Source organism: Musa acuminata, chromosome BXJ2-6, assembly GCF_036884655.1.
Source record: "Musa acuminata AAA Group cultivar baxijiao chromosome BXJ2-6, Cavendish_Baxijiao_AAA, whole genome shotgun sequence".
Classification (NCBI taxonomy): Eukaryota; Viridiplantae; Streptophyta; class Magnoliopsida; order Zingiberales; family Musaceae; genus Musa; species Musa acuminata.
In genome coordinates this window covers 13,062,194-13,078,024 of record NC_088343.1, presented here as the reverse complement: position 1 = coordinate 13,078,024, position 15,831 = coordinate 13,062,194, and the positions used below count along the sequence as shown (strand labels likewise).

The following is a 15,831-nucleotide window of genomic DNA, read 5'->3' as shown; positions in this document are numbered from 1 at the left end:
CCATAAGCAGGAAATTATTCTTAAGCTTATAAAACAAAATCCCTGAAAGTGCAACAAGGACACCCAGCAATACCAAATAAGTGATAGCGAACAAACTATGTAATAACTAATGATCAAAACACACAACAAGACGGAAGAAAAAGATTGACCAGTCCTCGTAGGTCGTAGACATGACTATAACATTTCGTAGTTCATAGATATGACCATAGCCAGAGAAAAACTCATCATACCAACAGGAAAGATAGTACTATAGTGTCCTAAATACATAGTTCAAGCCACGACAGAACAGAACTGATACTCAATGCCACAACAGAACTGAACTGATTACCTATCTTAAAAAGCACTAATATGGTGTTCTTCCATCTCCATCAAGTATCATATCTTTAAACGCACCGCCACTTGGAATCATAGGCAACACATGTTCCTCATGTGGCACGATCACATCCAACAAGTAAGGCCCCGATGTTTCCAGCATCTTCCTGATTGCTTCTCTAACCTCACTCTTCTTCGTGACACGAGCAGCAGGTATGCCATACCCCTCTGAGATTTTCAAGAAATCAGGGAATACCTCAGTCTCATTTGCTGGGTTCCCCAGATAAGTATGTGCCCTGTTTCTATGGTAGAATCGATCTTCCCATTGCACGACCATGCCCAAATGCTGGTTGTTCAACACCATAATCTTGACAGGAAGATTCTCAATCCGAATCATTGCCAGTTCCTGAGCATTCATCTGGAAACTCCCATCCCCATCAATGTCCACGACAGTAACGCCTGGATTCCCAACAGCTGCACCAGCTGCTGCTGGTAAACCGAAACCCATAGCACCTAGTCCGGCTGATGTCAGCCACTGCCGTGCCCTCTTGTATGAGTAATATTGTGCGGCCCACATCTGGTGCTGCCCAACACCAGTAGTAATGATTGCCTCCCCATTCGTTAGCTCATCAAGCACCTGAATTGCATACTGGGGAGGAATCTGATCCCCGAAAGTCTTATAGTTTAATGGGTATATCTTCTTCTGCTTGTCCAGTTCTTCTCTCCAGGTCGAAAAGTCAAACTTTTGATAAATCCCAGTCTCCTCCATCAATGCATTCATTCCCTGCAACGCCAACTTCACATCAGCACAGATTGAAACGTGTGGCTGCTTGTTCTTCCCGATCTCAGCCGGATCAATGTCAATGTGCACAATCTTTGCTCTGCTAGCAAAAGCTTCAATCTTTCCAGTCACACGGTCATCAAACCTTACACCAAATGCAAGCAACAGATCAGCTTTATCGATGGCATAGTTGGCATAGACCGTCCCATGCATTCCCAACATCTTCAATGATAGCTCAGCATCGGTGGGATAGGCCCCGAGACCCATTAGGGTACTTGCAATGGGGATGCCAGTAAGGTCTGCAAACCGATGAAGCTCCTCGCTAGAGTTCAAGCAGCCACCACCAACATAGAGGACTGGGCGACGGGATTCCGACACCAGGCGGAGGATCTGATCGAGCAGAGGGCGTGCAGGAAGCCTGGGGAGGCGGGAGATGTAGCCGGGAAGGCGGAGCAGTGGGTCCCATACAGGGATGGCAAGCTGCTGCTGGATGTCCTTGGGGATGTCAACGAGCACCGGGCCAGGGCGGCCCGTGGTGGCTACAAAGAAGGCTTCTTTAATGATGCGGGGAATGTCATCAACGTTGAGGACCAGGTAGTTGTGCTTGGTGATGGATCTGGTGACCTCAACGATGGGGGTCTCCTGGAAAGCGTCGGTGCCGATCATGCGGCGAGGGACCTGGCCGGTGATGGCGACGAGAGGGACGGAGTCAAGGAGGGCATCGGCGAGACCGGAGACGAGATTGGTGGCGCCAGGGCCGGAGGTGGCGATGCACACGCCAGGGCGACCAGTGGAGCGGGCGTATCCAGAGGCAGCGAAGACCTCCCCCTGCTCGTGCCGGAGGAGGTGGTTGGTGATAGATGGCGAGCGGGTGAGAGCCTGATGGATCTCCATGGAGGCGCCGCCGGGGTAGGCGAAAAGGTCGGTGACGCCCTCCCGCTCAAGGGCCTCGACTAGGATGTCGGCGCCCTTGCGGGGCTCATCCGGGGCGAAGTTACGGAGGAGAGGGGCGGTCGTGGCGTCGGCAGTGGGGGCGGCAGCGGAGGGGGGCTGGCGGCGGTCCGCGGAGGCGGAGATGGGCCGGACGTGGGGGTGGCGGGTGGAGAGTGAATGGAGGGGCTTGGGGAGGGGGAAGAGGAGGCGGTAGGCAGCGGAGAAGGGCGGGTGGGATGACTTCGATGGGGTGATCACGGCTCCCGCAGCAGCCACCGCCGCCGCCGCAGAGGAAGCCATTTGGGGGACGAAAAAAAGGGGTTTTTTAATCTGGATGAGCAGAAAGAGAGGGAGTGAGTCAATTGAGGACTAATTATTTATAGGGACGAAGAACGGGACGAGTGGCTGAGATCGGAAACCGCAGACATGAGCGGGTGTGGTCACCGCAGTCGAGGCTGACTGCTTCGTCACCATTACTTTGGTATGGTAGTAAACAGGAAAGGAGGGTATCCTCGTAAATCACAAAAATAATATGACTTTATTTATGACTTGAAGGTTTGCATTTCTCTAATATTATTATGATAAATATTAATAGTTTAAATATTTATAATATTCTTATTTAAAATATTGATAGGGTGATGATAACTCATTTATCTATAAAAATTAATATCTAAAATATTATTCTGATGTATCTCATTCAGTTATCTTCAAATTTATATCTTTTAATATATATTTAAAAGGGTTAAGATCTATTTTAAATCATGTGATTTTGGTTATGGGCTACTTAATCCCTTATGATTTATTTATGTCTAAAATAACTCTTATATCCCTTATGATTTATTTATGTCTAAAATAACTCTTATATTTTTAAAAATATAACATATAAGTTCCTTCCATGAAGTCTGAGTTAATAAACGTTAAAATTACTCACGTACCATGCTAACTCATAATAAATTATTAATATAATAATAAATATAATTTAAATTTTAAATAAGATCTATTTTAGCTCATATGATTTTGGTCATAGATCACTTAAGTTTTTATAGTTGCGCTCACGTGTAAAATAATACATATATTTTTAAAAACATAATATATTATTGGGAAATCATGGGTCAGTATCTCATGCGCAACGGAAAACAAAAGACAAAATCAGATTTCCCAAAGTTAAGCACTTGGTCGTTGTGTGACGATTGGTGCACGAGAAAACTGTAAAAATCAAAAAATCACATATATCGTGTGAGAAGTGTTACCTGGGGAGATCGTATATCCCCGAAATTTTCAGATTCGATGGAATAGATGAAAGAGAACTCGCATACTCCTCTCTAGCGGTGATCCACACAAGAGATATAACGCTCATGTCGTTATGGGATCTCCCTCTCCACGCACACCGCAAGGCGACGACGACCAACAGTTGTACCTATGAATCTCATTAGATCTATATTCAATTATTCAATTAGATCTCTAATTTGATCTCTATACAATCATCAAATTGGATTTTATCCACTTATCCAATTTGATTTGATCGATATGATTCAAATTGGGGGCTCTGCGGATATCTTATATTCATACTTTTACTCGTCGTAATATCTACCATATGTGTGTGGCTCCTTAGGTCTGATATTGAGTTGGTCGTGAGTCGATCATATCAGAACTCCTTCTGATATAGTGAATTATTATCTTCATAATAATTCACTCGACTCATTGACTATGTTCGTACCGAGCTACTATGTCATAGTACCCAAATGGTACAGGAGATCTAATCCATTGAACCTATCTATCATTAGTTATAAAATATATTCGAGTCTCGCTCTAATCGAATTCTCTAATCGGAACGACCCTGGCTAGAGATTTTGTTTGAACGAATAAACATGGGATATTTCTCTCGCGATACCGAGAGTGGATGATCCTCAGTTGACATTCAATCATCTTCGTAAAGTTAGTTATTATTCCCGAGAATCAATTGTACCAGATCTGAAATTTTTAAACCTATAAGTCCAACAACAAAGAATAGAGTGCTCATATAAGATATTTTTGGTGTCTCAAGTTTAAGGACCAGATACATAATTTAGACTACAGAATCATTGTCTAACATCAGGTATCATTAACCATATAGTATTTTGTAAGCGGATCAATCAGTGAACTCATTTTCCAATGAGCACTTGCACTATACATCTAGTGTTTATACACAAGCGACTATGAGACCAACCGCCTTCATTATATGAATGAGTATACAATGAACCGGTCTATCCGGTTATCTCGATGTTCTTCTTAAATAACTTATGACTATGATAACTTAAGGTCTGTGTTTAAAGATAAATCGATCTTATTATCATAATCTTATCATGATTCAATTCTTATTTCACAGATTTAAAGACATTACAATATACATCCAATTAATACGTGATAAAATACCAATAATAATAAGTAAAGATATTATCACAAGCGATTGGATCTTATGACCCGAGGATGGTTTCGTCATAACAGAAAAATACAAAGGTTTTATCTCACAGGCGAGAAGGAGTCGTCGTAAGACTGACGTAATCATGAAATGACTACATTGTCCTTTCAGTCATCGCGAAATCTCACCTAAAAGTATGAAACTTGGTGAGGGTAATTTGGTCAATGACAGGTCGTAAAAGAAGAAAAAGAAAACACACCCTTTTCCTTTTTTTTTTGTTATTTCGATGTGAAACATTAGTTTGATTTGATGTGCTAATTTACATCAAATATTTTTTTCACTATTTTATTATAATTAAAAGGAAAAAGTTCTTTACACATTGGTCTATTCAATTTGACTTCTTCTAATTAAAGAAAGCATTCTCCAGTTCCATTTTAATCAATGATTCTTTTTTGTCTTCCTACTACTAATCCTATATATATATATATATATATATATATATATATATATATATATATATATATATATATATATATATATATAGAGAGAGAGAGAGAGAGAGAGAGAGAGAGAGAGAGAGAGAGAGGAGGAAGGAAGCTCTTTGAGTTTTGATGGGGTTTGTTGTTGGAGTTACTTCTCCTCCTGGAATTGCTCTGGCAGCAAGAAATATAGAAGAGGAAGAAGTCTTTTTTTTCCCTGTTTCCTTCTTCTTCATCCTCTTAAGAGGAGAAGTTTCATATGACTTGATATGTTCTCAGATATGTGAATCGCTGTCACCAGACATGTTATTTATATTTGTTTAAGATGCGTCAAAGGTTTGAGTCCGGTTCACGCCACAGGAGTCGTCGCCTTGCGGCCGCAAACCTCTCCTATAAAGCCCACCACCACCACCACCACCACCACCACCACTACCTCACCCACATCCCCACCCCCACCCACGCTCTCGCCCTCTCCACCTCCTTGTCCACTTGCTCCCTGCACCTTCTTTCCGCTAACCGGACGAAGAAAAAGCATGAATCGACCTTAAGCTCGACAAAGAGAGACCTCGCTGTCGTTGTTGTTGCTGCTGGGTGCAGTAGTTTCTTTCCTCTGTTTCCTGGTTCGAGTTGCAGATGGACAGGAAGCCGGGTGCTGTTGCGAGGCATGGAGTGCTGAGGCTCCCACCTGGGCTCAGGTTTCACCTCACCGACGAGGAGCCGGTGGTTCAGTACCTTAAGAGAAAGGCCTTATGATTTATTTGTGTCTAAAATAATTCTTATATTTTAAAAAATATAACATATAAGTCTCTCCCATGAATCTGAGTTAACAAATATTACTTAGGTGTCATGTTAACTCATAATAAATTATTAATATAATGATATATATAATTTAAATTTTAAAAAAAATCTATTTTAGCTCATATGATTTTGATCACTTAAGCTTTTATAGTTTTGCTCACGTGTAAAATAATAGATATATTTTTAAAAATATAGTATATTACTGAGAAATCATAGGTCAGTATCTCAAGCGCAACGAAAAACAATAAACAAAATCAGATTTTTCAAATTTAAGTACTTGGTCGTTGTGTGACGATTGGTGCACGAGAAAACTGTAAAATAAAAAAATCATATGTATCGTGTGAGAAGTGTTACTTGGGGAGATCGTATATCCTCGAAATTTTCAGATTTAACGGAATAGATGAAAGAGATGAAAGAGAACTCGCGTACTCCTCTCTAGCGATGATCCACATAAGGGATATAATGCTCATGTCGCTATAGGATCTCCCTCTCCACGCACACCGCAAGGCGACGACCATCAACAGTTCTAGCCTATGAATCTCATTAGATCTATATTCGATTATTCAATTAGATCTTATCCAATCATCTAATTTGATCTATATCCAATCATCAAATTGGATCTTATCCACTTATCCAATCATCATATTTATACCTCTACTCGTTGCAATATCTACCATATATGTGTGACTCTTTAGGTCTGATACTGAGTTGGCCGTGAGTCGATCCTATTAGAACTCCTTTTGATATAGTGAATTATTATCTTTATAATAATTCACTCGATTCATCGACTATATTCGTACTGAGTTACTATGTCATAGTCCCCAAATGATACAGGGGATCTACTCCATTGAACATATCTATCGTTAGTTATCATGTGTCTATAACCCCTCATTCATCTAATATCTCAAAGATTGTATATTGGGCATGGTAATGTTAGGCCCATATGAAATCTTATTTGAGTCTCGCTCTAATCGGATTTTCTAATCCGAACGACCCTAGCTAGAGATTTTGTTTGAATGAGTACACATGGGATATTCCTCTCGCGATACCGAGAGTGGATGATCCTTTGTTGACACTCAATCGTCTTCGTAAAGTTAGTTGTTATTCTCGAGAATCAATTGTACCATATCTGAAACTTTCAAACCTATAACTCCAACATCAAAGAATAGAGTACTCATATAAGATATTTTTGGTGTCTTAAGTTTAAGGACTAGATACACAATTTAGACTACAGAATCATTGTCTAACATCAGGTATCATTAACCATATAGTATTTTGTAAGCGGATCAATCAGTGAACTCATTTTCCAATGAGCACTTGCACTATACATCTAGTGTTTATACACAAGCGATTATGAGACCAACCGCCTCCATTATATGAATGAGTATACAATGAACCGGTCTATCCGGTTATCTCGATGTCCTTCTTAAATAACCTATGACTATGATAACTTAGGGTTTGTGTTTAAAGATAAATCGGTCTTATTATCATAATCTTATCATGATTCAATTCTTATTTCACAGATTTAAAGACATTACAATATACATCCAATTAATATGTGATAAAATGCCAGTAATAATAAGTAAAGATATTATCGCAACGTGTCACAAGTGTCATCATTCATGTGATTAGCTTGTAGGGCACCTATAACTAATATATATAAGCCCCTCCTATTAAGTCTCATTAACAGACGTTAGAGTTTGCTTACATGGTATACTGACTTATAATAAACTATTAATATAATAATATATATAATTTAAATTAAAAAATTGAGATCACCATCAATGGTGAGATGAGTCGTTGTTGCCTAACAGGGCGTTGTACACACGTGGCCTCTCCCGCATTGACGATAAGTTCAAGAGCTTCCGATCCTACCTCAGGTGGATATGCATCGACCAGTCCAACGTTGGCAATGCAATTGTCTCTTAATCTCTCTTCCTCATTTTGGGCATCTTCGTCCCCCATTGCCTCTCACTTCGTACTCTCCTACACTCGCACCCATCGCGACATGGTGGTTCAACTCTCTCTTATCTTCGCCTCCGGCCTCTCTTACTTTTGACTCTCTGCCTTCATTTGTCATTGCAACCTCTATCGCTTCTTCTTCCTCGACAAGATAAATATTTTTTTAACTTAAATTACATATGTTATTATATTAATGATTTATTGTGAGTCAACATGTGAACTCAGACTCTAACATATGTCAACTCAAATTTAACATGAGGGACTTATATGTTATATTTTTAAAAATATAGAAGTTATTTTAGACAAACTAAAATATAAGAGCCTAAACGGTTTATGACAAAAACCACAAGGGTTAAAATGGACTCTATTTTTTTACTTAAATTATATATGTCATTATATTAATAGTTTATTATGAGTTTGTTATGTAAGCAAACTCTAACGTATGTTAATTTAGACTTATATGTTATGTTTTAAAAAATATAAAAATTATTTTAAATACGAGTAAATTATAAAAACTTAAATAGTGCATTACCAAAAATGATAGAGCTAAAGTCCACCTTTAACCCTATCTAAAATTTACTTATTATGGAATTCAAAATTATATCTTAAAACCTTTCTAACTATAAAAACGTTGGAGGACTCAAAACAATTTTTTTTTTTGCTTAAAAAACGAAATCTAGCTTGAAATATTGAAAGGTAATCATTTAATTAAGAGTCATGCATGCACCATGCTCCTCCTTTCCATCACTTGATGGTGTGTGAGGTATCATATCATATGATGAGTAACTTCTTAGGATGTTTACATTGGATTGCGTTTGCTTTTGAACTTTCTAAGACATTTATTTATTGCACTGGTACCCTCTTTACCACACATTCAATCATATTTGTCGGCACAACCTTTTTGAATAATTTTTTTTTAATCATATTTTTGTTTTGATATTATCATAATAAATTTTAATTATCCAAGTTGAAAATTAATTTAAATTCAACTTGATTCTTTTATTGAGCCGGTCTAAAGCAAACTCCTCCAAATAGTATTCAAAATCTTGTAATACTATATCGATAATATTCTTCTAAAATTTTACTAGTCTAATGGAATATATCAAACATAAATTGTTCTCTTTAGTTATACCTATGCATTCTTATTTATAGTGCAATTCATATAATAATGTGGGCATAAAGTTTGATTGTAATTGCAATAAACCTGTGTTGAATATAGAAAAATGACATGGCAACCGTGTAAAATCCATATCTCTTCGATGTGAAACCAATGGTGTTGATGATATGGAGTCAGCTCATTAGCCATACAACCCTATTATGTGGATTAACAAGGTTTTTTTTTTGTTGGTCAGGTGGAGCCAAGGTGGTAAAGTAGAGTTGATGGGTTAGTGTGAGGTGTTGATGATTAGCAGATTAGATTAGAGGATTTGATAGCAGATAAGATTTTTCAACTATACAAGAAAATATCTTTACTTTGTTGAGAAAAATCATATATCGTCATTTGCCCTAACAGATATATTATATATATATATTTTTATATAAATATTCATATTTAATTATTTTATAGAAGATATTTCCTAAACAGTAATCCTAATTTAATAAAATACCTAAAATATCTCTTAAAAAAGTTTTTTTTGTCAATATTGTTTTTAATCAGCATTCAAATGTTGCAGTGCTTTTGTTTGTCTCAGGTTTATCCAATAAAATATTATTTTAAAAAATATTCTAAGCAATATCAAATTATGTATTTTTAATTGTAATTACTCATAAACTATTATAATGGCATATTTTTAAGTTTATAGTTTGTTTTATTGAGGTTAGAAGTCCCCACTTAAATTATTTATAATATTTTTATTATGGTAGTCAAAATACTCTAATAAACAAAAAAAAATTGAGGGATAATTTAAATATTTTTAAATTAAAAATATTATTTAAAAAAAGAAGAAAATAAGGGATATATATATATTATAAAATATCATAGTATTTTTTAAGAAAACCATCTTTTATTTTACGTATTATTATTATTATTTTGTAACGGACATGTAAGCGTTGGGAATCGGAGGCGCATATATATAACGATCTCGTTCTCGTACGACGGAACGGCCGACTTCGACGCGCACTGCCCATTCGAATTCGAAGCTCGAAACCCTTCTGCAGTCGCTGGCGATGGAATCAAGTGGCGGAGAGGAAGTAGGGCTGGGGTCCCGGTGGTGGATCGCATCACGGCGAAGGCTTATGCCCGATGACCCCTTCTTCTCCGCCGGGAATATCGAACGCGAGCTCCTCGCCAAACAAGTAAGCCCTCTCCTTCTCTTTGTCTGCTCTACCCGGTCCTCCTTGCTTTCTTTAACGCTTATTTCTTATGCAGAAGCCCTCACGATGTCTGTTTGTTGTTTGCACATTTTTCGTTGATTCATGGCAAAGTTTTAATCTTAGGGTTTGTAAAGGTCGGGATCTGACCGATTCATTGTATCTGAATACCGATTCGATTCAGGTTATAATTTGGGGGAAAATCCCTACAGAATTGTAGGGATCAAATAATCCCGTGTGTTTATAGCGGAGATCAACCGTTCAGAAGAAGAACAGGGGCTAAAGTGTAAACAAAGGGAGATAAATCCGTACAAACTCTTTGAAAAGCCGACACTATTTGCAACACAACTGAAGAATAGATCTTCCTAGATGATTTGCTTCAGTGTATTAGGAACTCTCCAGGTAGCATGACTATCTCGTTCAGGCAAATACACGAATGAGATGAGTATTTGACAGCCTTGTTCGTCTGTTGATAGTAAAATTGGGCTTCAACTCTTCATTTATTATATTTAACAAGGTAAAAAATAACTTTTTCCAGATGCCCAAACTTTTACCTTTAGTAATATCCATTGTCAACTGAGTGTAAGTAGATCATGTGTTGTTCAGTAATCACGTAGGATTTTCCACTATAAGATTTGCTGTCTTCAGAGACTAGGCTTATGAGTCTTAAGCACAATCATGGAACAGATCTTTCCACTCCTTATTTTCCCTTTGACTGCCTTTGCTTATCTTCACCGATTCAAAATAAGCCTTAGAAGGTTCATATCTGGTTGGTAAGGATTGGAGAATAATTTGTCAATGTCCTCCATGTAATTTGCACTATTTGATTTTACATAGATGGGAAAAGGCTAGGAGATGATGACTATTTAGCTTCTTTCCAGTACTTGTTTTGATTATTTTTATGCATACATTTTATTAGTCAATAGCATGTGTGCATATTTTTCTTGATTTCATCCATGATTTAAGATGCCACTAGCGCAATCTAACTTTTACATGTAACATGTTTTTCTTTCTTTGTGTGTCTCTTCATAATTCTTTTAGGTAGCATTGGATCTAACTGAAGATGAAAGATATCAGCTCCAGAAAATGGAAGTTGCAAACACTGAGTATGCACTTTTTTCTCACAATACTTCTACATTGTTTATGAATATTTTGAAATTTTCTTGGCATAATTTGGCCATTGTTGTGATCAAGTCTTGGAATTTAATGATAAGTTGTTTATATTTTTTACTGTGACTCTTTGCTAGTATCTTATTTTTGAGGTTCGCAGATTTCTTTACTGAACCTAGTAGTAGTACTAGTAGTATATATTGTTCTCAATGGTGTTTGTCCTGTTCCTGCTGGTCAATCTTATTTGAACCATTAAATCTTTTGTCTTGCTGCCTTACTTTGATATGGATACATTGCTTTAATTATCTGATTTATCCAATCAGATACTATGAGATGTACCTTAGTGATTTTCCACTCCTGTACGGTTTCTTGTTGTTATTGTTATTGTTGTTGTGTATTTCATGACACAGGCCGAAAACAGCTACCATTTCAGAATAGGTCCACATGGCATGCACCAATAACTTTTGGCATGGTACATTCTGCCCTTTTATGTAGGTTTCAAATGGAACCTTGGAGGGTGCCTCTGTAGTTACATGAGCTTAAATGTCAATTTTCAAACCTTTTTTTATCCATCAACTTGTCCTGGATTAACAAGCAACTTCCATTTGGATAGGATTTTGAAACCAACTTTGTTGAGGCTGATGATAATTTTACATATCACAATTGATCCTACTAAATTTCCATAAGATATTACTAATCATGGATTGCTTGTACCTCTCATGGTAGTCTGTCCACCACCGTATTTTTCTGTTGTTGTCGAGCTTGGGGCTTCATAGTTCATACCATGCCAAAGGTATGCTTATCCACCATCTGCCCGGCCCTGAGGTAGTACCAACTTGTTGTCACATCACTAGCTTGTTGTCGTGACATCAAACTATAAATCTTTGTTCTGGATCTTGGGTCTTTTATATAATCAATCCCGTAATAGTGGAAATGGTATGGAACTCAGTAATTGTCTTCACAAGTAAATACTTCACAGTCACCATGCTAATGTTGAGCAAACTCCTGTCTAAGTTTGTAGATCAGAAGTAAAACTGCACTGTTTTGCACTTCTGCATCAGGATTCATATCTTCAGTAGAGAAAGTGTTATTTACTTTTTCTAAAACTTGAAAAGTTTTACTCATTTCGATTAATCAATGTATTGTGGGTTAACTTCTTATTGATTGCAGATCTGTTTTTTGCCCTATTGTTGGTTGTGCTGCTCGATTAGATTGTTTGGAGGACTTTGAAGATCACTACCATGCTCGTCACACTGCTTCATGTTCGGTGTGTTCGAGAGTTTTCCCAACATCACGTTTACTTAGTATACATATCTCTGAAGCCCATGATTCATTCTTTCAGGCCAAAGTTGCACGTGGTTTTCTGATGGTAAGTCCCTTTCTGTTATCTTTAGTACAGCAAAAAGTTCCTACTGTCATGTGTAGCACTGGAAGAAAAGAAATCATTGTGCACTGCTTTTCTAGGAAAGAATAGATTTTGTAAATAGTTCTTACACAACAACAAGACCATAACGAAAACATTGTTGACAAAAAAAGGAAGAACAGTGAGCTCACAGGATCTAATTTCAGAATTTTAAAACCTAAGCATTGCTCTTAAAACGAAAGTTCAAAATTTAAAAATGAAGAGGGACTAATTATGTTAAATTTTTTTCTTAATTTCAAGTTCTTTAATAGTTGAATTGTGCATTGTTAATCTGAGAAGCTCTCATAATCAGGTTCTTGCTTCTTAGCAAGGTTTGACCCTTGCCAATCTAATTTAAGTGAAGTATGTGAATGGGATGAATGCTTTACTCTGTTGGGTTACTTGTGATGGTCGTTAAGAACTCTATAAAGGTTCTTTGACTAGATGGTTGGAAAAGTGTAAATGCTTACTGATAATTGCATGATTTGATCACAAGTTATCGTTAGCGTACAGTTGACAACTGAACCTGAGGTTCCCTTGAAATAGCAAAGAGTAAGTAATATGTCTGCTATTAGATAAGGGACAGAGCAAATCAGGGAGGGGAAGGGAAAAACATTTTTTCTGTAGAAAAATAGTTGAGATAAGAGGACTATTTTTCAGTTTTGAATATAAACTTACTTTTTTCTTAAAGCTGAGGTCCCTATAGTCTGATATTAACAATGTGTACCCCAAAAACAGACTTAACAACCCTGAAACTTTACCTATTTCTCTATCTAATCCTGCCTTTAGCTTCCTTGTGTTGTAGTTAATATAATTATCTTTGAATAGGAAACATTGTTTTCAATGCATTGCACCTAAAGAGCACAAGTACTAAGAAGAATTAGCAGGAAGGGGGCCTAAATCAATTTGAATCGAACCTATATGAATTTTCCATTTGTTAGACAGAAATCATCACTCAGAATAGACTCATTAACAGTCTAATTCAACTTCTAAAATAGCTGTTAGAAACAATACCAAAAATAGTTGAATTATCTAAAAGAAGGGGAAAGTGGCAACAAGACAGGATTTCTTTTATAGACCGGTTTTGGCTTGATGTTGTGTGCTGTGGTTTATAAATAAATGTGCTATGCTATTCTTGTTTATTGTAAAGAGTAGAACAGAAGTTGCCTTTCTTATATCCAATAGGAGTTTTCTCAATCACCTGATAATAAGTTGAGGTTAGTTGAATGTCAGTAAAGACATCACATATATGAATTTTCAATCATCAGTAACAGGAGATTCCTTTCTCCTGTCGAGCAAGTTGTGATGCCTTGTCCTGTTGGCCCTGAGGGGGGAAGACTTCTTTTGGTTTCTGATATTGTCACATTGGTATTTTGCTGCAACATGCAATGTGTCCTATTTGGTAGCTTTCGTTCTCCTTCCTGAAGGACCTAATGCTATCTCATCAGAAAAATAACTTGCAAGTTTATGGTTTTCATTTATACCTTCTTGTTATTGCTTAGTCATTTTGAAGCTACTAACTGCAGTTATATTTCTTGAACTTAAGACTTATGGATCATAAAATATTATGATTGATATGTAAATAATTATGTTTCTCATTTGTATGATTTTTTGAAGTAAATGTATCATGTATGAATCAGTATGAATGTTTGGTCGAAGGCTGTGGAGTCAAGTTGAAGAGTTATAAGAGTCGACAGCAGCACCTTGTTGACAAACACAAGTTTCCTACTACATTTGAATTCTACAAAAGGGCACATCCTTCCAAGCACCAACGCCAAAAACATCTACGAAGGCAAGCTAGCTATCCAAAGGAGGCATCGAACAATACTGATATGGATGTTGATAGGAAAAGTTCGAAGCAAATTTACCAGAAGTATAGACCAAAAAAGGCTAGTCTCAAGGAGGGGAAGGAAACAGAAATGGAAGTTGAGAGGATGGATGATCTTGTTTCTGCTGTATCAAAGCTGAGCACATCGGATTCTTCTCCTTCGAGCATAAGCTTTGGTCATCGTAATGCTCGTGGCTTTGCTTTTGTCCCTCGGTCGATACATCATAACAGGAAGCAAACCTCTCAATCAGAAGCTAAGGGATAATGCTATCATAACCTGAGTGCAATGTTTTGGCTTCTTGCTTAGTTTTGTGAGCACCACCTATGATTTCATGGAAGTGATAAAAGAGCATGAGATTCTCTCTCTATATGCTGAGATGAACCATTTAGTCAAAGAAACACAGTATTGAACTGTGGCCACTATGAACGATGTGGCTTTTGCTACTCTAGTGTTCTTAGCATCAGATTGGACAATGTGATTGGTTATTCCACCAGTGTAAGTTTTCTCACATCGAAAAAAGTATGCGGCCTGATTTAGAAGGAAATGGATGTTGATGTGAACCCATGCTCTTCTGGGTGTTATAACAAGGTGTTCCAGGCAACTCATGGTGTCACCATGTAATGTTGTATGTCTTGAGTGACCAGCCTCGAATGCATTCCAATCAAATACAATCTTGTTTTCTCTCTCTCCAAATTGAATATTTAGTTAAAGAGTATTGTCATGTTTAATCTTTGTTCTACTCGACTCACTGACAACAACTAGAAATCAATCAAAGACTGGAATTCACCACCAAATGCTGCCACTGGAGTTCCTCTTCATGCATTTGTGAGAAATATCTAGATACCATTTTTAATACCCCGACCCGAAGATGGATGATGATAATATGATATTATGTTGAAACTATGGATATTTGAAGATGGATCGAACGTCTTCGATCTTGATTATATTTGCACTTAATTTTATGATTGAGTAGGCCAATCGACATATAAAATGGTGCAATTGCGTCAAAGTAAATTGGATAGGAGATGAGGCTACCTTCTTCATGAACTATATTCAGATCAAGTAATTATGAGAGTGAGATTCAATCAATTGATTGATACACTCTTAAGCTCTCTCTCTCTCTCTCTCTCTCTCTCTCTCTCTCTCTCTCTCTTGTGATCCACACACGCGGCAGCTGTAGCTTCGGACATGCAAAGGCTATGAACAACCCAAACCAAAAGCTTTGTGTGTCTCTATCAGAACTCTGCATTCCCCCCATCTTTTTCGCAAGGAAAAGAAGGTTTGAGTTGACATATACTTCAAAGCTTCCATTCTTATACCATGTAGCCATGATGACTCTGAAGGCCATTTTGGAGGCTGTTCATGCTTTGAGCTGTTCCATTTCTTAGAACAGGAGAATGAGTGGGGCTCCAAGCAGACACCAATCCATGGCTTCTCTGAAGAGATCTAATAATATGAGCAGGAGATGCTGGGATGTGAGAATCCCACCATTGGAATTTACCTCCCCTTCCCTTTCC

The 15,831-nt window shown here is 37.6% G+C and overlaps 2 protein-coding genes across 2 annotated transcripts; one reads left to right on the top strand and one right to left on the bottom strand.

The window, feature by feature from the left end:
* Nucleotides 1–81: 81 nt before the first annotated feature.
* On the bottom strand, nucleotides 82–2,374 carry LOC103987993 (acetolactate synthase 1, chloroplastic). Its single transcript, XM_009406480.3, has one exon. The coding sequence runs from the start codon at nucleotides 2,324–2,326 to the stop codon at nucleotides 344–346; it is 1,983 nt and encodes a 660-aa protein (XP_009404755.2). The 5' UTR covers nucleotides 2,327–2,374; the 3' UTR covers nucleotides 82–343.
* A 7,381-nt stretch (nucleotides 2,375–9,755) lies between these two features.
* LOC103987992 (uncharacterized) lies at nucleotides 9,756–15,042 on the top strand. The gene is made up of 4 exons (XM_018826892.2): nucleotides 9,756–9,958; nucleotides 11,015–11,079; nucleotides 12,254–12,452; nucleotides 14,126–15,042. The coding sequence occupies exons 1-4, from the start codon at nucleotides 9,830–9,832 to the stop codon at nucleotides 14,576–14,578; spliced, it is 846 nt and encodes a 281-aa protein (XP_018682437.2). The 5' UTR covers nucleotides 9,756–9,829; the 3' UTR covers nucleotides 14,579–15,042.
* The last annotated feature ends 789 nt before the right edge of the window (nucleotides 15,043–15,831 follow it).